The sequence below is a fragment of the Gopherus flavomarginatus genome, chromosome 8 (assembly GCF_025201925.1).
Source record: "Gopherus flavomarginatus isolate rGopFla2 chromosome 8, rGopFla2.mat.asm, whole genome shotgun sequence".
NCBI classification, from domain to species: domain Eukaryota; kingdom Metazoa; phylum Chordata; order Testudines; family Testudinidae; genus Gopherus; species Gopherus flavomarginatus.
Window position 1 is genome coordinate 114,177,656 of NC_066624.1, and position 23,164 is coordinate 114,200,819.

General features: G+C 54.0%; 1 protein-coding gene across 12 annotated transcripts in view; it reads right to left on the bottom strand.

Moving 5' to 3' along the window:
• Positions 1-2,370: 2,370 nt before the first annotated feature.
• Positions 2,371-23,164, bottom strand: part of XXYLT1 (xyloside xylosyltransferase 1) — a 103,193-nt gene continuing 82,399 nt past the window's right edge. For all 12 annotated transcript variants that reach the window (XM_050963934.1, XM_050963935.1, XM_050963945.1 and 9 more), the window contains one exon: positions 2,371-3,613. In XM_050963934.1, coding sequence (XP_050819891.1) covers positions 3,217-3,613 — 397 coding nt within the window. In that variant the 3' untranslated portion in view covers positions 2,371-3,216. The remainder of the gene's footprint in view (positions 3,614-23,164) is intronic.

The window sequence follows — 23,164 nt, forward strand, 5'->3', positions numbered from 1 at the left end:
TCAGAGCGGCAGCGCTGGGAGAGAGCTCTCCCAGCGCTGCATGTAAATCACATCCCTTACGGGTGTAGTGTGCAGCGCTGGGAGCCGCGCTCCCAGTGCTGGGAGCCGCGCTCCCAGTGCTGCTGCCCTGATTACACTGACGCTTTACAGAGCTGTATTTTGCAGCGCTCAGGGGGGTGTTTTTTCACACCCCAGTTGCAGCGCTGTAAAGTGTGAGTGTAGCCAAGGCCTTAGTCTTTGAGGTGACACAAGGACTCGTCCTTGTTTTTGCTGATACAGACTAACAGGACTACCACTCTGAAACCTGTCAGTATATACCTTGGGGTTGGCAAATGCCTGTTAAATGGCTTTATTACCCCTTGAATGTCTCTTTAACAGTTTCAATGTTGTGCTAATAGGTCTGGCAGGCTGGAGGTTTTTTCACTTTTAACTACTAGATTCCCTCCCAAGGAAGACTCACCAGGCTAGAGCAGCCATCTGTGGGAGCCTGCAGGAAGGGTCAGAACAGGGATAGGAAAACAAGAGGGTGGACACTAAGACCCAGTGGTGCCCCAAATTATCAGGTGCCCTACGCAGCTGCCTATGTTGCCTATGCCTAAGGACGGCCCTGCCTGGAGCACTGCCAGGTAAGTAAAAATTCAAAAGGCACCTCTTTCCCTGGCCAGGGAAGGGATTCTCACTGGGCGCGGGGCCCTCTTAGGCGCGTGGCCCAATTTGGGGATATTGGTGGAATAGGCCTAAAGCCGGCCCTGCATGGCAGGGTTAGTGATCCTCTTACATGGGGGCCAGCCCCGCCCCACCTTCCCCGGAGCAAGCAGAGACAGGCTTTGCACTGCCTGAGCGCAAGAACTGTGACTGGCCCCATGATCCGAAGAGGAACAGGCAGGGGGAGGCACTTTACATCCATGGCCCCAGAAATGGCGCTTCATATGACCTATAGCATTGTACCCTACAGTGTGACCCCTCCCAGAGGCAGCGTGTGCTGGAGAAGGGCTTGTTCTGAGCTGCAGCTCAGGGCAGACCCGAGGTACGCAATAACACAACCAGATCTGAAGTATCTTCACACCCATGCAGGATTAGTAAGGCAGATAAGCCATGGCTACTCTCACATCATGCACTTTTAACTGCTGTGCCTGGTAACGCTCATTCAGCCTAATCAAGCTGGCTAGAAGAGTGGGTGCTTGGGCGGGTAAATTCCTGTGGTGACTTTGCCAAGCTGTCTGTGTTTGCAGAGTAGGTGCGTTTTCACTGTCCAGGAGGGTTTCTCAATGTTCAGACTTCCCAGGAGGAAGGCTGTGAATAGTTGAGCCCAGGGCTGGTATTTACATGTATATTGTCAGCATACAATGCAGCGATTCCTTGTGTAACGTGGATTTTACTCTGTGCGGTCACTGAACCACAGACATGTTACGCTAGCAAGTACGTACTGGCCCTAGGTCAAGTGCAACTGTAGCAATTCTGCCCGACATGGAGCTTAGGCTGTGTCAAGATCCCCTGGGAAATCTGCACAGTCACCCCTTCCTGCAGGCTCTGTTCCACAAGGCCTGTCTCTGTGATGGCCTGTGGGGGCCAATAGGGATTTGCTGGCAAGGCTGGAGGTGGGTTTGGGCAGTGACTAAAGGCGCCACAGGATTAAAGCCCCTGTACTAATACCCCCCGTCTCTCTCACACATACGGCACAGCATTTAGTACCACAGCAGCTGTCCCAGAGACTGAGATAACCAGGTCTCTGCAGCGCTTCGTGCCCCCCTCTGGAATTGCTGGGTCAGCTAAAGAGCTGGAGCACACCATTCACACCCCAGCTAGGGCCTGCAAGACCCTCGCTTCCTGCCCTCCCCATTAACCCTTCATGGTGCACCGCACAAGCCAATCACTAAATACCTGGTGGTAGGAAGAGACTTCCCCAGGGTGCAGAGTATCCCACCTTCGTCTGCTGCTGCTGTAGGCTGCTGGCGGAGCCAGGACACTGGCTAGATCCACCTCCAGGGATTCCTGTGAGACGGAGGAATCTGGGAGAGACCAGACAGTGCTTGGGGTGCTGTGCAGCTCTGCCAGCATGGGCTGCAACACTACAGGCTTTACGTGGGCAAAAGCAGCTCACCGCTGCCAAGAACGAACAATGGTCTAATGAGGCTCATTATCTCTGCCATTTATACTCAGCCACACACACAGGGGCAATAACAACTGCAGTGAATACATTTCATTATAGACCTGACTTAGGACTCTCGTGCAGTTAAACAGAGTGGTGATGGTTCATTTACCCAACAGCCGTATGTCAGCTACCTTTTAATCACCATAAGAAGGAACCAGACCCTTATTAAACCTTTTACCCAGGGCATCAGTTGTGCTGTGGAAAATTGACACAGTGTATTTTACATTTGCACTTTTATTCTAGCATAGAAGGTTAACGGAAGAGCTAGTAAAAAAGAATACACTCGTCCACACTGCACGGTTCGAAGATGAGAACAGTAGCAAAGCTTTTAGTACTAGGAAGAACCAAGGGAAGGCTTTAAAGCTCATTTGGATTGAATTTTGGTCCAGGAGTAACCCAGTGTTAATGCAGCTTTGTAATTTCATCAGCACAAACCAGTCTTTACAAAGTCTCGTTTGGCTTTTATTCTAAATGAGGCCAGGCTGGAGATGGCGTCTTCTCGCCCTGCGTTAGACACAGAAATAGGTCACCGAGTGATGGTCCCTTATGCAGTCTACAGTAAAGAACAATGCAATGCTCATGAACACTGTGCAACCATTGACGCTGTCAGTGTCAAACGAGGCGCTATCCCTGTCCCACAGGGCAGTGCACCCAGGACGTGACAGCAGGTGGTGGTGTGTGCCAGTGCACTGACTCGGCCTACTTTGCATGTACACAGGGGCTTTCACTGCTAGTTCTAATTAAGCCTCACAGCACAGTGGGAGGAGGGTAAATATTAATAGCCCATTTTACAAGTAGGAGACTGTGGCATGGAGGAGCGACATGCCCTGCCCAACCTCACGTAGCCATGTCCGTGTCTGAGTTGGAAGCAGAACCCAGTTGCCTTGGTTTAACCCCTAGACTGCACATCCTCCTCGAGGCAAAAGGGTTGGAATGTTCCTGGAACAGCTGGAGTGCGGTGCAGGAGCCCAGGGCACGAGGGGCTGGGGTCCCCTTTGCATGGGGCATTGGTGCACACACTTCACTAGCTGCTGCTCCCATGACCCAGCAGAGCGACGGGCAGCCTAGTCCTCGGGGATTGGTGTGTTGCAGTTCCCGTGGTAGATTCTGACTTGGCCCTCGCACCGGAAGTACTGATCGAACACATCACTGTATCCGTGCTCCCTCCACCAGGAGCAGAGCTGCCGGTTCCAGGTGCAGTGCAGCACGTGGAACAGCTCGGGGTGCTCCATGCCAATCATCGTGAAGAAGTCCTGGTCCCCCAGGTGGCCCTTGAAGTGGTACTTCTCCGTGAGCTGCCGCACCATGTCTGGCTCCAGCAACTGGTTGTAGAGCTGGGACTGGCGCATGGCTTCCAGGTTCAGCAGCATGACCCCGCTGTTAAAGCCAGGCAGGCCGTCAGGAGGGGGTTCGCCCACCTTGGTCTGGGGGTTCTCACGGCGGAACTGCCAGAACGTGTGCCTGGAGAAGGGAGAAGAGCACAACACAGGGGGTTTACAGACCATAGGGCAGATGGCTCCAGCAGCAACCAGGTTTGAGCCAAGCACAACACTAGCAAGAAGTGTTAACTCCACCAGCTACAAAAATGCACTCTGTGCCCCAGAGAAACTCGCTCACCCTCACATGGCCCCTGAAGGATGGAGCTAAAACGCCGTCCCTGAGACCCACGCTTCTCCGGACTCCAGGTGTTCTGGATGCACAAGGAATGCAAGCCTGAGCTCACACCTGCCTCAGAGATTCCTAGATTTAAGCCCAGAAAGGATTATGGGACTGGATGGGACCTCAAGAATTCATCCAGTCCAGCCCCCTGTGGTGAGCAGGGCCAAGTAAACCTGAACCATCCCTGACAGGGGTTTGTCCAGCCGGTTCTTAAACACCTCCCGTGACGGAGATTCCACGACCTGCCTCGGAAGCCTGTTCGAGAGCTTACCCATCCTGAGAGTTGGAAAGATTTTCCTAATATCTAACCTAAATCAGCCCGGCTGCAGATTAATCCCATTACTGCTTGTCCTACCTTCAGTGGACATGGAGAGCAATTGATCCCTGACCTATTTATAACAGCCCTTAACAGATTTAAAGACTGGTACCATTATGGTTATTTAGTCTGACATCCTGCATAACACAAGCCAGAAAACCTCACCCAGTAATTTCTGTGTCAAGCCCATAATGTTTGGCTAAGCTAGAGTAGGGCTTTTGGGAAGACACCCCAACCATTGGTAAATGATGGAAACCATTGATTACCCTCACACCGTTTAAAAACGTGCCTCTTATTGTAGTTTGAATTTACCTAGCCTCCAATTCCAACCATGGAATCACATTAAGCCTTTTTCTGATCAGTTACAGAGCCCTCTGCTATCAGAACCTCCTACCCTGGTAGAGCTCACTTTTCTGTGGGATAAACTAGTCTTTAGTCCCTTAATATGGGCTGCACCGATTTCTGTATTGTGCTGTTTCTATCAGGAAGTTATGCTGGACTAAATCAAATGCCTCAGTCAACACAGTGACCTCTATTAGCTGCACTTGTGATCTCCTCACAAACAGAATGACGTAGTGATGTGACAAGACCTGCTTCCCACAGAGCCCCCCATGCTGACAGGCATCCAGTCTGTTACCATCTTTTCATGCTGTATTGCCAGCATCCCACATCAGCCTTCCCAGGGGTTTGTGGGGATCAGCGTCAGGCTCCCTAGTTTCCTGGATCACCCCACTTGGTCTCCTGGGAAAGATTTGCTGGTGCAGAAAAATGCTTGGAAGATTAAATGAATGGGCTTGTATTGCAGGGATGGTGCATTGACAGCTACTGGCTAACCCAGCCCCTTGATGCCGCTGTGCAATGGGTACTGCAGATGGGGCACTCAGGGACACAGGGTTCAGCTCCCCTTCAAAGGCAAATTCTAGATGATGAACGGAATAAAAAAGTGAAACAAAGTGGGCCAGACTCTGACCGTAGGCCCTCTGGCGTCAATCTGAAGTGACTCCATTCCCACCCATGTCACTGGGGTCACACGCTCTCCCACTACAGGAAAGGGCTAGGAATAAAACCCAACTCCTTGGTGCCTTCCAAGAGAGGACTGAAAAGAGGCCAGAGAAGCTTCCTGCAGAACAACACTTAAAAACTTCTCGGCCCTGCCACCATCTCTCAAGGCCCCGTGAACACTGTTCACACGGAGCCCTTCAAAGCCCTCCCAGGGACACAGCCTCCCCGTGGCTGGGCTGACAGCAGGAAGAGTCACAACGGGTCTTCATGCAGGGCCACTGGGTTACCCAGACATAAAGCTCCTGTGAAAGACACACACACGACTCTCAGTGGCTACGGAAGGGAGCCCCACGCAGCTCCTTCCCCAGCAGTGACACCGTTGGTCCCTCTGCCCTGCAAACCCCCCCACTCCTTCGGTACAGCAGAGTGCTTACTGGATGCTCTCTATTGTGGTGGCTTCTGGTGCTCACTTCCTAGTGCCGAGACCTGCACGGGACCCCCTATAACACCAAGTAGCTGCGAACAACAGCCGTGGTTCAGCTGTGAGTGCAGCGCGAGCAGGCTCCTGACTCGCAGAGGAAACCCAGATCGAGCTGCTGTTGTGTCCATTCTGCAGGGGCCTGCAATGCTGGGAGTATGGCAAGACTAGGCGAGCCAGCAGTCCGGCTTCTTCCTCTCATTTTGTACAGGCACGCGACAAATACAAGGGTAGGACTGTGTGGTCCGTACACGGCACTGGTCACTTAGGACCCATCCTGCATTCTTTGGGCACCGAAACCCCCCCTGGAGTCATACTGTACTTGAACCGTGGGTCGAGTTTGCTGCAGTCAGTGGGGCTGCCCCAGTCCAGGCCACCTTCTTTCACTCCGGGGCTTCCTGACGCACTATGCAAACTTTTCACCACTGACATGCAGCCACCTCTGGGGTGGAATGTGGTAGCTCCTTGAGAGCACTCACCCATTTCAAAGAGTTACACCATGTCCAATGGCAGCTGCCTGGGGATTTCAGGAAAGCTGCTGGAATCTGACCAAGACACCATAGCTAGAGCCACTGCACTCACCGGGGTTTTTTAATGATCACCATCCTCGGCTTTACATCTCAGCGGAAAGACAGCGCCTTCATGAGCACGGAGCTCCCTGGCACGTCACTGAGAGCTGACCCAACAGATCAGTGAAACACCACGCCCACGGCCTGCAGTACTGTCCTGATCTCTGGGGGCCTTTCACGCAGGCAGGAAATCAGAGCTTGACTGCAGCTAAAACCTGTAGCATTGCACACCCAAATGGGCTGGCGTAAGCCCTGCATCCACACCAGGCAAAACTACTGCAGTGACCATCACAGCACTGATCCAGATGGTGTTAGAGGTTAAAACCAGGCTTTGGTCTGGCCCTGCTTAGCTCACAGGACTGGTGAGCATCACAGCACAAAGCAGCCCTTCTGCTCCCTTCAGCCAGTCTCTCTCCTCTCACTGGATGCCCACAGACACTGGTTTCATGGGGCAAGGTCCCAGCATCATGTCCTTGGGAGGACCACCCGCCCCCACACCCCTGTTGCATAGACGGGGGTCCACGCACAGCCCTGCACAAGCCGGGAACGGTAGCCGTGCGTCATCATCCTGCTGAGGCTTAGTGGGCTTGGCACTGCCTCCTGACTGACACTCGGATCATTGATCCTAGACTCAGACCCCTATGGACTCAGTCTGCTGGTGCCTAGCCGACGCTGCGTTGCTCTTTCAGCCCTTGATTCTGCTAGTCCAGGGGTGGGCAAACTATGGCCCGCGAGCTGGAGCCACACCACGCAGCTCGGTCCCGCTCCGGCCGGGGTGCTGGGTCGAGGGCCAGATCACACTTGAGCTAAGTGCTGCTCAGAGCCTGCACCCCTGAGCCTCTCCCCACACCCCAACCCCCTGCCCCAGCCCTGATCCCCCTCCCCTTCTCCAAACCCCTCGATCCCAGCCCAGAGCCCCCTCCTGCACCCCAAACCTCTCATCCCCAGCCCCACCCTGGAGCCCGCACCCCCTCCCAGAACCAAACCCCCGTTTCGTGAGCATTCATGGCCCGCCCTACAATTTCTATTCCCCGATGTGGCCCTTGGGCCAAAAAGTTTGCCCACCCCCTGCTAGTCCCTTTGAGTGAGAGGTGGTCACTGCTGTTCGGGGCAGGTTTGGCAGCTCCCCCGCAGAGCAGCCACAGTGGGAACAGGCCCAGCCCCCTTTCTTCAAAACATGCACAACACCCCAGAGACACATTCACCAAGTGTTTGGGCAGGCGTGGCAGCCCCCCCCATCCCCGCCCGGCTAGATCTGCTCCTCTCCCCCACCGGAAGCCAGCTCCAGGCAGCTGCAGCAAACACAGGAACTCAGCCAGACACAGCTGGGCACACACAACCCAAACTTGCTGATGAAGGCTGTTTGCAGGCGTGTCAGAGCCAAGAGAGGCCTCCAGCTCAGAGCGTGGCAGGATATGTTCACACGTGTACACCAGCAGCGGTGTGATGGTGTGTTTAAATGCTCCAAGTTCCTGTGCACTGCTCTGTTATGACACGTCTGTGCCTGGACCGCCCCAGTAATCCTCCAGAGCCCCTGTGCAGCCATTGACCCTGTCCGAATGGCTGCATTTACAGCCCATTGTGCACAGGTGTCATGACTGTGCAAGCAGCAAGGCAGTGGAGAATCAGGCCCATTGTTAGTAATGTAGAGAGGGTGGTCAGAGCACAGGACTGGGAGCCAGGACCCAGGGGGTTCCCAGCTCTGTACCTGGCCCTGTGTGACCCCAGGACGCTCACATGCAGCCAGACCTTTCCCAACACTTGGGTCTCTCAATGTCTGAGTGTACAACTTGAGCAGCCAAAGATGAGGCAACGGAATTCAGTAGCTGCTTTTGGGCCAAGCAGAGCGAATGCCTCGGTGCCTCAGTTTCCCCAGCTGTAAATGTAATGTCCATCTCCCAGGGCTGCTATGGCACATGCTGATTAGAAGGCATCTTTTGTGGCTGTTGCTAGATAGTAGAGAGACACTCTCCGATCCGATTTGGGCACAACATTTAGGGTTTGTAAAAACAGGCTTTTTAAAACAACCGACAAAACCCCTAAGAGCAGCAGAAATGTTCTGTGAAGCTCAAAACAACTCCCACAGAAACACTTAATTAAATCAAGCAAACAGCTGCAGCATTTGCAGCCCAAGCCTGGTGGACAGAGAGAAACTGACAGCAGTGGCACCGACAAGAGACCCTCTGGGGCACCTGGCACTGGCCACTGTTGGAAGACAGGATACTGGGCTGGATGGACCTTTGGTCTGACCCAGTACGGCCATCCTTATGTTCCAGCCACCAAGAGAAGCAAAAAGGTTCAAGAGAAGGGTGACGGACACAAATCCACATGGCACTGCAGGGCTCTGCTGCCAGCCCTGCGCTTGGCGGCTGGTTCCCCCGGAGCCTGGCATTCCAGCAGCACCTGACAGCCGGAGCACACAACCATGGTGCATGGGACCAGGCCTTGCTTAGACCCAGAGGAAAGGTTGGGGGGAAGCTGCTTTTCATTGCTCCATGCATGTCACATTCATGGCTCAGGATTTTAGAGGGCTCAGAATACCCCCCAAAGGCAAGTTTGCTGGGTGGCTGGAAGCTGTCCCTCAGCAGTCTGGGGAAAAGTCACCAGGCAAACCAGAGCAGCAGGGAAGCCACAAGACACACACAAACCAGCCTGTGGTTCTGCAAAGCTGTCCCATGCCCTGAGCTCTGACTCCATCTGCTCAGCAGGGCAGGAAGGCTCCCAGCCCCAAATGCCACCCTAGCCAGAGGGGATGGCAGAAGAGGTGGAGCCCCGGAGAAGTCCTGATGATTTGCTGCCAAGTCCCAGCAGCGAGGTACCTCTGGATGTGCCCTTGGTAGGAAAGCAACGGGAACCTATGCACTGCATACATGCCCACAAGAGACAGGCCTGGAACTGCAGAAAGCCCAGTGAATGGTTAGTGCAGCTCCAATGGAGACATTGCAATGGCCTCAGGAGTCTGACAGGAAGGTGGCCATCAGGGATGCTCTGGTGTCCATGTCAGCACAGTACGATCACAGCTCCTGCGTGAAGAGACCTGTCACTCTCCGAACACACTGGTGCTCATGACAGTGTGGCTGACTCAATGCTGCATCTCATAAGAATATACACAAGAGCGGCCACACTGAGTCAGACCAAAGCTCCATCCAGCCCAGTGTCCTGTCTTCCGAGAATGGCCAGTGCAAGGTGCCCCAGAGGGAGCGAACAGAGCAGGGAATCACCAAGTGATCTATCCCCTCGCCCATTCCCAGCCTCTGGCAAACAGGCTAGGAACTCCCAGAGCATGAGGCATCCCTGACCATCTTGTTAATAGCCATTGATGGACCTATCCTCCATTCACTTTTCTAATTCTCTTATGAACTCAGTTATATTTTTGGCCTTCACAACATTCTCTCCCAAAGAGTTCCACAGGTTGACTATGCACTGTGTGAACAAATACGTCCTTTCACTTGTTTTAAACTTGCTGCCGGTTAATTTCTTTGAGTGGCCTCTAGTTCGAGTTTTATGAGAAGGAGTAAATCACACTTCCTGATTTACTGTCTCCACACCACTCATGATTTTATAGACCCCTAACCTATCCCCCCTTAATCATCTCTTTTCCAAGCTGAAATCTCCCTCCCTCTCCCGCTACCCGGGTGTGGCCAGTACCCAGGCCAGAGCTTTACACTGCATCCACCTTCCGACTTGCAGACAAACACGAGTGCCAGCTGGAACACTCTGCACCACAGCTCAACAGCACTGCCTCCCTCAAGCCTGGTGAGGCCCTAACCGGCCCGGCTCTCATCCAAGTCCCTAGTTCGACCAGCCACTGGGAAAGCAAAAGCCCCGCGTCTCCTGGGACTGAAGAAATGAGACAGCCGTGCATCACCTGCACCGGCGGCTCCACAGCCCAAGTTTTGCAGCCTCCCACGCCCACTGGCAGAAGGGGTGTCAGTGCAGAACCACAGGAAGCTCAGCACAGGAGAGCGGCGGCAGCGCATGGGAGCCACTGCCCAAGGCCAGAGCGACCAGGCATTCTTGGTAGGAAACGTTCTCCCGGCAGAACACATGGCTTTGTCAAAACCGTCAATGGAGACAATACTTTTCAGCTTTCCAGTCAGCCAAATCAATGTCGGTTCCAAACATCGAGCCATTTCTTTGCAAGTGAAAAGGCAAAATTTTCCATCTAGGCGTTTCCAATATGAAACTTGGGAATTTTTGTTTTGTGAATATTTCTGATACTTTGGCCTTTCCTTCCAATGTGGAAGTGAAAACGATTTTGAAATATGGCCATTTCCCATGGAAGGGAAACTCCGTTTTCTGAACAGTTCTACCCCAAACCCTCGTCTGGGATTTCGGAGCCGGAAGAATGGACGCGACGATGGGGGTGGCCTGTTCAGCAAAGGGTCATGGGGCAGTTGGTAGGTCTGAGGATCAGTGCAATCCAAAGTGCTGGAAAGAGAGAAAACAATGGAACCCTTCTCCATCAGGCTCCGTGGCTAGCACAGAGATCTCTCAGACAGCACCACGCAGGCCACAGTGATGTCAGTCTGTCTGAGTGCTAGTACACCAAGCAAATACCAGGTGTGAGACAGCATCGCATCGTATACGCTGCACTTACAGGAGAAAGAAAATACAAGACTACACAGAGTTCGAGATAGGCCCAAGATGCAAAGATTGGATCCAGAACCAAGCTTCCCCATCATGCAGGGTCTGATTCAGCCCTTGTTAGATACAGACCTGCACCCCAAAGCTTAGTTCCAGAGCGACATTTCCTCAATGTTCAGGGCCTCTGGATCAAGACTGGGGCTCCAGCCACGGGTAGCTTTAGATTTTTTGCCGCCCCAAGCATGGCAGGTAGGCTGCCTTCGGTGGCGCGCCTGCAGGAGGTCCGCCAGTCCTGCGGCTTTGGTGTACCTGCCACCAAATTACCGCCAAATCCGTGGGACAGGCGGACCTCCCGTAGGTGTGCTGCCAAAGGCGGCCTGACTGCCGCCCTCGCAGGGACCGGCAGGGCACCCCCCCGTGGCTTGCCGCCCCAGGCACGCGCTTGGAACGCTGGTGCCTGGAGCCGCTGCTGGCTCCAGCCCATCTCCATGTATTATATAATCCAGCTTCTCTTCTGAGCGCTCCAGCATAATAATGAAAATAATCAGCTTCCATCACACGGAAACAAGAGAATATAACAGCAGAGCAGAGGAAGGGATAGAGCCAGACACAAAGAGGGGAAGGTGGCACCTCACAAGCGATGGGACTGATCATTTGTTTCACATTTTTATTTTAAAGAAACGTGCTGAGCCCTCGACAGCTGAAGTATAGCCCAGAGCGACAGTGGAAGAGCTGGATTATAATCCTTGAAAACAGCTTGCTGTAACAGGAACACGGACACAGCCGCAACCCAGAGCACCGCTCATCTCTCGGCTGCGCTGCCCACGGGACCCAGTCCCAGCTCAACCTGGCAGAAAAGCAGATTTCTTTTAAATGACTAAATCAGTCTTAGAGCAGCACTGTTCATTCCCCAGTGGATTAGCGTGCAGCCGCTAATCCAGGTAAATGCAGATGCAGTAATGGGAAGAGAACAATACCCTGCTTTTTGGTGGACAAACAAACAGCAATTGTTTAATCCTGAGCCAAAGCCTGGATGAGGAAGCGTTACTTTCCCCTGCCCTGCTATGTACTAGGTAGAGTCACAGTGTGTGCACCAGCGTGTGTGGCCGCACTGTTCACAAGGGAATAAAAAGTTCAGCAGCAAGGTAGCTGGGGAGAGCGTGGACAGCTTTAAACCTTTCAGGTGCAGGTTCAAATCCAACCAACAGCTGCTTTGGAGTGGTCTGTCGCCCCCCTGGCACAGTCTCTTGTGCAGCGCTCACTGTCACTGAGTGTTCTGCCAAACGGTTCCTTTAATTGTGGCATCTGGTTCTCTCTAGCTAGGAGTCTGGCAAGAGGGAGCTCAGCCGAAGGGCGCGCCCCATGGAGAAAGGGGATAAGATCAAGGGGGATGGAACAGTTTGATTTTCTTTAAAGGAAACCAGAATGGGAGAAACCAGCGAGGAGTCCTTGTGGCCAAATCAATGCGATCTCAGTGGTGGTGCACTGACAAAAAATGTAAGTGGTTAAACTAACACAAACTAAACTCCATACTCCCCAGACAAAAAGTGGGTAAAGTCAGCTACCTGAGTTTACACTCAGACTTGTCTGTGTGGACAAACATTACCCAGTATTTGAGCACTGGAGAGAATCTGCAGGAGAAATTCCCCTCCCTACCACACCCAAATTTCTGCAGAGTATGGGAGGAAAATTCTACCGGATTTGGTAAAATTTCCCCGATTCCCAGCGGTCCAAGAGGCGGCCTCGCCAGGGCACTGTCCGGAAAGTAAAGCGCACGCCACCGGCAGTTCCATCGCGCATTCGGAGTCTGATCCCTTTTTGGGTGGTTCAGTGCAGCTAGTTCCCTGCGAGGGGTAAGTCTTTGCAGGATCAGGCCCAAGCTCACAGAGCTCTGGAGAGGCATGGACATGCCCAAATACACACACAGGCCCTGCAGGGCAGGCGGTGCAGCTCCCCCATACCATGGATCTGGCGTGCAAGTGCAGCTGCTAGTGCTCTGGGAGCATGTTTGCTATGTGCCTGGCATAGCTACTGGCAGGCTGTAATTAAACGGTTAATTCACCCTGGTGATTCCCGGAGCACAGAGGTAGGTTGGAGTCCATGTGCCTGGGAGTGCTCCAGGCGGATACACGGTCACAACTAGTGTTCGCCTTGGCCCCTGAGCACTGCTGACTTCTCTGATCAGTAGGAGCTATTAAACACAGCTGCTTGGCAGATGCTCAGGATTTTCATCCCTAAACTCCTTTTCCTTCTCTTCCTGCAATCAGAAACTTCAGCGTTAGGGAAGGAAATCTAGGTGGGTGCCTCATATTGCTCAGTACTGACAGCAAAGTAAAACACAACACAAATGGCGTTTCACCCAACCCGACCATTGCATTGAAATCCACATGGGCAAATGACTCTGAACGCCAGAGAACACACGACAGCGAAAGCCCAGCTGTCCACCAGGACTCTGGGCTGCAACTTTCCATATCTGATAACCAGGCACGTCAGCTTTCCATGGGAAGATCAGGCCTAAGCCCCAGCTCCTCCCCTCCCCAGACTCCAGCCAGGCTGCGCACGGCTTGGTATTTTTCTCCACTAACCACAGGGCCAGCTGTAACTTTTCCAGAATGCTCCTTCCAACGTGCTTTGTTTTTGCTTTAAAAGCAACGCTGCTGCAGGTGCTTTTTGATGGAGGGAGGGGGGGAAACAAATGGAAACGTTTGGAAGTGACGGAATTAGCACGAGTGCCAAACCAGTGGGACATGCCAGGGCTATAGAATACACAGCTCCCCTGATCACAGGCAAACCAGGAAGAAATGAAATGTGGCCAGGCTAATGGGACCAGGTGCCTGAGCCAGGCACCTTGAGGGGAAGAACAACATGGAAAGGAACAAAGAAAATAGCTGTGAGAATCCACCCAGCGTGGCCCGTCTGGGTCCCGTGCAGCTGCTCAGCATCACACCCTCTGTGAACAGCCCCGGGCAAGCCAAAGTCTGCAGCCTGCTCTGTGCCCTGCAGGAGCACGTCCCTGCTACACAGGACTGTAGCTCAAGGCCCAGCAGTGCTTTCGGAGGCTCTCAGGATCACCGGCAGGAGACGGACGCTTGCCGGCCATTCGGTCCTGTGAGTGCAAGACGTCCCTGCTGGGTGGGATGTCCCCAGCTGGGCCCCGCCCTTGGGTAACACTGCAGTGCTCCCACTGGGGGGGCTGCTGCCATGCTTACCGCTTAGCTGGCTACTGCAGCTTTAGCCCTTCCTCTCAGGCCAGACCAAATCCCATCACCATGTGCTCAGGAGACTCTGGAATTCATGGGATAAGCAAAGGGCAACCAAAAGTGGGAACTTACCGGGGCCCTGGGGACCCCAGAGTCCTTCCACCTGGTTACAGCTAGAGCAGAGAGGACCCATGTCCCGGCCAGGCGGAAGCTGCCTTTTGTGTGCATTTGGGAATGCAGGGAAAGCCCCAGTCCCTGGCGGGCTGTAATCCAGTAAGTGTGTTTTCTGCAGCTCACAGCTTTGTGACATCCGCTGTGCCAGGAGCCAGGGAAGAGGCCAGAGGAGATTCTCGTGGGGGCTCAGGGGTACGGCCTGCATGGGGATGCTTTGATAGTGGGGGCGTTTGTTCACCCCCCCACCCCGCGGATGGAGGATGGAGCCACACGTCTGCAGCCAGATGCTGTCACGTGCCCACGTCTCAGTCACACCAAAGGCTTGTCACACAGGGGGTTCGTCCACTTTAAAGTCACACCCCACCTTAATCCGAATTAACTTCCTGGTGCAGACAGGCCCACTGGCCTTGAGCCAACCACACTGAAATCAAAGGGACACACACACACACACACACACCCTGAGCTCCCTGGAGCGGGGCCAGGCCTCAGTGTCTCCACCCCTCAGGTGTTCGTAGGGGCTACAGTGCTGCAGCCTGCAGTACCCTGCACACCAGCCCATCCCATTGTTACTGGGAGGACGGACTCTGGCCATGGTACATCGGTAGTGAGGGGAGAGCTACCGGCCCTTCTCTCAGACTGTGTAAAACTCTGGGGGCTGGGCCTTCGGCTGCGCCCGCTGGCCTCCACAGCACTAGGCTGCGTTACGCCAGGCCAGGATCTGGCCTGTGGAGTCAACAAAGTGACACCCCTTCCCGACGGGGGAGCAACGCCCTGCCCCGTGACCGCTCCAGCTCTCTCGGCCACCAGGGAGCCCTCGGCAAAGGCAGGACAGACCTCAGTAGCCCTGCGCTCTCCCTAGGCTGAAAAGCAGCAGGAAGTTGCTCTGTGGAGAGGAGAAACTTTCAGCCCTTCATTAAACTTCAGGCCTGATCATGGCGCAGCTTCAGTAGCCTCCACAATCCCTTTCAAAAGAGGAAAAAGGCTCCAGACCAAGCCAGGCCACGAGGGCAGCCCAGGGGCCTTGACACCAAAACAAAACATGGTCAAGTGTTGCTAAGGACTCTGCAGCCCTGTGCTCCCTTGGCTGAGCGCTACCCCTTGCAGAGGGGCTCTGCTGTGAGCAACTGTTTATAAACACAACCTCCACGTGCTAGGAAACATCTGGAGAATAGCACTTCCCAGCATTCAAAGCACACAGCCCAGGAAGGCTAGATAAAAAATTCCACCAGGACTTCCCCTGCTGGCTGAGCACACAGTCGCTGGCCTGGCTTCCTCCCATATTTCCTTCAGCGCTCTGTGCTTCTGCCCGGCCAGCTCAGATGACTGTCCTACCTCAGAGCTGCCTGCCTCAGAAATAAACAACCTACCACTGCTTGGCAGACCGACGGTCCTGGCATACAGCATGGCTTCTTGTTAAATCACCAAGACTATCCTCAAAGGTGAAAACGGATATTTCCATATATTGTAGATGTTTGTCTGTCTGTCTCTCTCTCTCACCCACACCCCCCAGATCTCCATCGCCTGTGCACCCCGAATCCCTCCAACTTTCACGGGTTTGCCAGGAAGAGACGACAAGGGCCATGGTACAGTAATTGCTTAGGACCTGCTCCCATTCAAGTCAACAAGAGATTTTTCTACGTGCTACAAATGAGGAAGTGCTGTGCTTTTAACAGACCCCCAGGCCAGAAGGGACCATTGTGACCCTCTAGTCCAGCGGTTCTCAAACTTCATAGCACCACGACCCCCTTCTGACAACAAAAATCACTACTTGACCCCAGGAGGAGGGACCAAAGCCTGAAACCATCTGAGCCTCACTGCCCTGTGCAGGGGGGGCAAAGCCAAAGCCTGAGCCCCACTGTCCTGGGCGGAGGAGAATGGGGGGTGGGCAAAGATGAAGGGTTTTGGGCTCCAGGCTTGGGTCCCAGGCCCCAGCAAGTCTAACACCAGCCCTGGCCCCAACCCATAGCTTGAGAACCGCTGATCTAGTCTGACCTCCTGTATAGCACAATAATTTCTAGAGCAGAGCTTTCAGAAAAACACCCAACTGCCAATGATGGAGAATCCACCACGACCCTTGGTCAGTTGTTCCCATGGTCAATTACTCTGTCTAGCAAAAATTGACACCTTATTTCCATTCTCGCCACAGAGCTACTGTTTCTGAGCATGCTCAGTGGTCCCTGCAGCTCCGCCCTGGGTCTGTGCTGCCTGTTCTCCGGCCTGGGCTGTCGGAGCAGGCATGGGGCTGCCGCGGGGGCAGGTCGCACAGGGACATTCCCGCCAGTAGTGCACACACACAGCTGGACTCAGAGCCCACTGAGGTCAGTGGAAATACTCCCGCTGACTTCGGTGGGCTTTGGAGGAGGCCCCAACACAACAAAGTCTACCCTGACCACCTCTGCCTCCAGGCCAGAGCCAGGGGAGATGCGGAGGGACGGACAGCTGCAGGTTCACACAGATGAGGGAGCAACACGCCCCTTTTCTCAAGGCAAATGCGAATCATTTTGGGCAGGTTTTCCCAAGGGGCTAAGATTTCCTAGTGTCTCCAGGGCCTCGTCAGATCAAAAACTCTTTCAGTGAGATGATTACAAAGGGCAGTTTGACCAACACTGATTCCATTGCAGGTCTTTAAGGCTTGGTATTTCCTTTGTGCGGGGTTAGCCCTCATCAAGTCTTGGGTGCACAAAGATGAAGGCTCTGGCCTTTACCAGCTCTGCCAGGAGCAGGCTGAGCTCCCATAGGGAGGCGCAGGGGGTGGGAATAGCCTTCTGCCTTCAAACAGGGACTGTCTGTTCAGTTAGCGACAACAGTCTGCCCTCTGGGTGCTGCCAGGCCTGCACAATCCACATCCTTTCCCCTCGGCAAGATCACACGACAGTTCACCTCAGCCGTGCGCTCTGCAGGCTCGTCACGGAGTGTGGGGGAGACCAGGCCCTGCACCCCACTTCCTGTGATTCACCAGGACTCTCAGCCAGCCAGTAACACAGAAGGTTTATTTAGAAGACAGGAACACAGGCCAGGACAGGTCTTGCAGGCACAGACAACAGGACCCCCTTTAGTTAGGTCACTCTGGGGCTCCAGGGAGGCCACAGCCCTGTTGGGAAGCCCAAGCCCCGTCGGGGTGCCCCTCTCCATTTCCCAGCCAGCTCCAAACTGAAACTCCCTCCAGCCGTCTCCTTTCTGGCCTTCCTCCGGCTCCTCCCCCAGCCTTTGTGTCCTTTGTCCAGTGTCCCGGACAGAGGTGTTACCTGGCCTCCAACCCCCGTCCTGGGGTCTCAGGTTACATGCTCAGGTATCCTCCCTTCCCCAATGCAGGCAGTCCCAGCACAACTCCCCTGCAACCTTCCCAGGTCAATACTCCCCCTCAGCATTCACAGAACACAGCCAGACCACTCTCACTTCATCATAAGGCCACAGCGCCGTCAAGTGCTGGCTACGCACAAAGCATCTTCCAAGGCAAGAGCCGTTACTGGTTCCACTGGGTCCTTCTCCAAGTCCGAAACCTGCCCAGTGGGTCCAGCTGAGAGCTGGCCAGCGAGGCCAGAGCAGCACGAAATGGTGATCTCTGAGTTCTCTGCCACCCCGAGAGTCCTGCCCCCTCCAGGCCCTGTATGCAAGCACCACGGTCATGAGTGTGGTATAAAAACCTAGACACATGGACAGAGCTTAGATCAGATAGAAGCATGGCAAAGCAACCGGAGAGCATCTCCTCACTACCGCTAGTTACCCAGAGAGTAACATGCACTGAACACATTACATGCAGACGATGTCTGTAATAACACAGATAAGCACCATCTCAGGAGTGGGAGGAGAGAGCGAGAGAGAGAGGAGATGCAGCTGCCCTGAATGATGAGAAAAGCAGAGCCCTTCATGCCTGTATTTTGAAACATGGCCTCTGATTCTTGGATACAACTGGCTGCTGGGAACTTATGCAATCCAGCCAGGAGCAAGCACTAAGCAAGTCCTGATGACTGCCAGGCCTCGCACACTCAGATCCCAACCCCGTCAAGGGTCTGTGTGCAGGCTCACAGCCCTAGTCCATGCCTGGCAAGTTGGGGGCTTTTACTAAAAAAACAGCTTGACCTGTCCAAGCACTCACGCACACCCACACGTTATCGGAAGCTTTCTCAGCTGGTGAGAAATATCATCTCTGTAGCACTTGGGATTCTCCAAAACAGGTGAATACAATTTTTGCCAAAGCTACAAAAAAAATAAAGTCAGTGTTGGACTCAGAAAAAAAGAACATCCCAGGGCAGCTGCTCAGTCAGCGCTGCCCCACGATGCATACACATAATGCCACCCTCCCCCACCCCGTGCAGTGTATGTAAGAACGGAGGCGCACGCAGTGTGGAGGGGATACAAAACAGCCCTATCGTAGGGGGTATTTGATCAAAAGCTTACGGTACAGCTCCTGCTGCTCTCTGCAAATCAGGGAGTCTCCTGCCAGTTTCTAAAGGCACTGGGTGTTCTGTAATTCTGGCTGCTTCTTCTAGGGAGCAATTGCCCAACAATTCCGAGACTCTGTTCTTCCCCGCACACAGAACGGCAGCACTGACTGCAAATTAATGTGCAGCCTTGCAGTGGCTGATCTCCCGATGGCTCCTCTGCATGCCTAGCTCATGTGTGCTGGGAGCTTGGGCAAGCCTGTCATGAATCATCAGGTGTTGCTGGCAGCGCTCAGCAGCAGCCAACGCTGCCAGGAGGAGGAACGGCTGGGAAGAATGATCTGGCTGGACTCAGACAGGCCACAAGGACCATAAATGATCTGGAGAAAGGGGTAAACAGCAAAGTGGCAAGGTTTGCAGGTGATACTAAACTGCTCCAGATAGTTAAGATCAAAGCAGACACTGAAGAACTTCAAAAAGATCTCACAAAACTAAGTGATTGGGCAACAAAATGGCAAATGAAACTTAATGTGCATAAATGTAAAGTAATGCACATTGGAAAAAATAACCCCAACTATACATACAATAGGATGGGGGCTAATTTAGCTACAACGATCAGGAAAGAGATCTTGGAGTCATCGTGGACAATTCTCTGAAGACGTCCACACAGTGTGCAGCAGCAGTCAAAAAAGCAAACAGGATGTTAGGAATCATTAAAAAGGGGACAGAGAATAAGACGGAGACTATCTTATTGCCCTTATATAAATCCATGGTACACTTACATCTTGAATACTGTGTACAGATGTGGTCTCATCTCAAAAAAGATATACTGGCATTAGAAAAGGTTCAGAGAAGGGCAACTCAAATGATTAAGGGTTTGAAATTGATCCCACATGAGAAGAGATTAAAGAGGCTAGGACTTTTCAGGTTGGAAAAGGGGAGCCTAAGGGGGGTTCCAGGTTCGCTATTACACGCCTGTCTGTGTATGAATCTGCAAAGGGCCAGCAGTGCTGCTGCTGGGCCCCGTTTCTGCAGCCTGCAGGTGCCAGTCATTTTCTGTCCACCCCATTGAGATCCACGTGACTGGCAGAGACTCTCCAAGCAGGGATGGCGCTAGGATCAGCAGGATTTGGTGACCCATCAAATCAGGGGATTATTGTCATATCTGAGCCACGAACCACGCCAGCCAGCATGCTCCTGCAACCAATGCCCTGCAGAGACCCCTTGGCAATCGCCCGCTAGGATCCATTCTGGGGCTGCCCCCATCAGTGGCTCAGGCCATACTGCTCTGGCCGCATTCTGCTGCTGGAGACCACGTGCCATCCGGACCCTAGAGAGCCCAGGGAAACGCAGCGGTTTCCCCCTGCTGTCCTGCTGGCGAACTAGCCCTGCAATGCGAGAGGCAGCCCAGGCTGCTGGTTCTGCGCAGGGACCCAGGGAGAAGACCTTCCATTCGCAGACCCACCAGGTTGCTCTGAAAATCACCCAGCTCTTGTCCACACTTGGGATTCAGGCAGCGGTGAGTTGCCGCCCTCCAGCAGGCAGGAAAATCTGCAGTCGGCATCTCTGCCATGGCTGCTGGCAGGGCATGTACAGTGCAGCCCCAGTGCAGACACTTTCGCCCCGCTCTCTGCCACAGCCTCCCCACTGCGAACACGGGGACAGTACTTCCCAGTCGTGCACAAAGCCTCCAGCATCGCAGCCCACAGACCCGCCACCCCCGGAGTTCAGCCGTGGCACAGTCACAGAACCAGCTGTGCTCTGTCCACCGCTGGCTGCAAAGCAGCACGTCCCAGCCCCAGGCTCCACATGGCAATGAGCACATGTGCTGACATGGGAAGTCACGCTCTGGGCTTTGGCTGTTCCTTCCCCCAGGGACGGTTCCAGCCCCGAGGGCTGCCTCCTCTCGCAGCAGGTGGCTGTTCCCCACAGATAAGCAGGGCTGGTGCTTGCCAAAGGAAGCACACCGAAGGGAAGTGCAAAGCGCAAGCCGGGACAGCAATGGTCTGGCACAGTGAGGGAGACCAGCAGCCCTGGGCTCTTCCTCGGAGGTGGGGTCACAGCAGTCAGGACTGGACATTCCCCACCATGTGCATCTTTCAGCTCACCTATGACAATGAGGCTCTGCCCCGTGCACTGACGGGCAGGGCCCCACACACTGTGGCGACAGCAACGTGATCCCGCTGCCCGGGGACAGGCTGCACATCCACCACAGCTCCCCATCCCAACGGCTCCACGTCCCCAACCCCGTGTGGAGGGGGCGCAAAGGGGCCAGGACTGCGCTGTAGCTGTGAGGCCCTGCTGCATGGCCTGGAGCGGGAATCTGCCCCCCAGCTCAGTTTAACACCCTGTTAGGAAGCCTAGCTTGGTGCAGGGGGTCAGGGTCTAGCTGTGAGCCAAGCAGCATCTCCTGTCAGATCCTCATCCTGTCACTCCTGGCTCTGCGCCTGCAGCCTGTGGAGTTTGCCTGCATACCCAAGAGGGCTGTTGATGCAGCCATGTGGCCAGAGGGTGGGAGGGTTTGGAATGGTCAGGCCACTGGCATCCGGAGACGCTGCCTCTCCGGCCAACCAATGTCCCTCTGCTTCCTAGTGCTCCCCGGCGGGCTGCGTCTTGTGTCATACCTCGATTGTAGCTTCTGGGGGCAGGGACCGTCTTTCTGTCCCGTGGCACCACGGGGCCCGGTACATGGCTGGAGCTCCTGGGCACCACAGCAATGCTAATAATAAATGATAATCACTCTAAGTGAGCTCAGGAGCTGGCAGGGAAGCCCAGCTGCAGGATGAAGAAAGAGCATCGTCACCAGCCCTCTGCCGGCTGGCGCGCACGTTACCAAGCAGCACACCTGATTAGTTGGAATGCTAAGCAGGTGCAATGAGCTTTGTAACTAAGATTATGACTTTGCATAAGTGCTTCCTTGTGCAGAACCCCATCTGCTCGGGGCTGACTGAAGCCACCCCCACAATCCCCTGCGCTAACACAGCTGCCTCAGCCCAGTCATTAGCCCCCTTACATGCAGAGAACATGTGCCTAGGTACCTGACTGTCCTTAAGGGGCCCCACCTGCAAACCTCACACACACAGTCCTTGTGTAACCAACATCCTGTTGGGGACCAAGGCCTGGCAGCATCAGAACCAGTGCTGCCATTACAAACCTACTGGCATGTTCTAGCTTAAGGCATGGTCCTGCACAGATGCTGGGTGCTCTCAACTCCCACTGGAGCCAAGGGCAGCTGGGCGTGCTCAGCACCTGGCCGGATCAGCCCCTTTCTGTGGCCAGTCTTGCAGAGATCTCGGTAATCCCCTGTACTGTGTGTCTGATGCAAGTAGACAGGAAGTACAGCATGTCTGAGCCATGGAAAGAACATGGCAGCAGCTGGCAGAAAAGGGCGAGCCCAGCTCAGGAAAGTGGATGGGACACACCCAGCTTTACATTTCAATGGTATTTAATAGTGTGCCAGAGGAGGGACCCGTGCAGGCCCCCCACACCCTCTCCCACCCACGCTGCATCCATGCCACAGAGAGCAGCATCTGCACCCCTCTAAGTCGATATTGCGCTGTCCACTCCATCGCCAAAGCAAACCTGCCAGGGCATGGCTGGGCCACACTGCTGGGAGCCCAGGGGAGAGCTAAACATGCAGAGCATCACCTGTGAGTAACATGCCGCAGCACGACATGAGCCAGCACTGCTCAGGACAGGAGCCATCCCCAGCCAGTGCAGCAGGCTCCGCAACTTGCTCTCGGAGAGGCTGAGAGACTGTCACGCTCTGGAAACGCGTCTGTCCAACACAAACATCACCCAGGCATTGTTTCAGCATGAGTCAGTGACTGGCAACACTCCAGCACCATCCTGTTTTGCTGTTTGGAGGTTTTTCCCCTAACTCTGCAGGATATGAGTGCAGGCTCTGGGCCGTTTCCTATCTGCTTCTCTCTTACTATTACATTTCCCGCAAGCATTTGTACTGATACTGCCCAGCAGCTCAGTGCTCCAGATCCTGGCCTCTGCACTGAAAGCATTTTATGGTTACAAAGCCTAAAAACCAGAAAACAAAAATGCAAATGGCTGGAGTGAGCAGGAACATGGGAGGCATGCAGGGGAACAGCAACATTTCACTTCAGCATTGAAAAAATCGTTCTGATTAAACACCCCACATCTACTATGGCAGGGGCTGTCTGTGTAGATTCATAGGTCCTAAGGCCAGAGGGAACTTTGTGCTCAGCTAGACCGACCTCCTGGATAACACAGGCCAGAGAACGGCTCCGACACAGAGAAGATCCGTTAGAAAAAATATCCAGTCTTGATTTAAAAAATGTCAGCAATGGTGGCTCCACCACGATCCTTGGTAACTTGCTCCAGTGGTTAGTTACTGTCACTGTTAAAAATTTACACCTTATTTCCAGTCAGAATTTGCCTAGCTTCAGGTTCCAGCCAGTGGATCCTGTCAGGCCTTGTTTCTGCTGGACTGAGGAGCCCATTGTTAAATCTTTGCTCCCCATGCAGATACTTCTAGACTGTCACCAAGTCACCCCGTAACCTTCTCTTTGTTGAGCTAAACAGACTGAGCTCTTTGAGTCTCTCACTATAAGGCCCTGTCTCTAATTCTTTGTTCTTTGACCCCTCTTCAATTTATCAACATCCTTCTTGG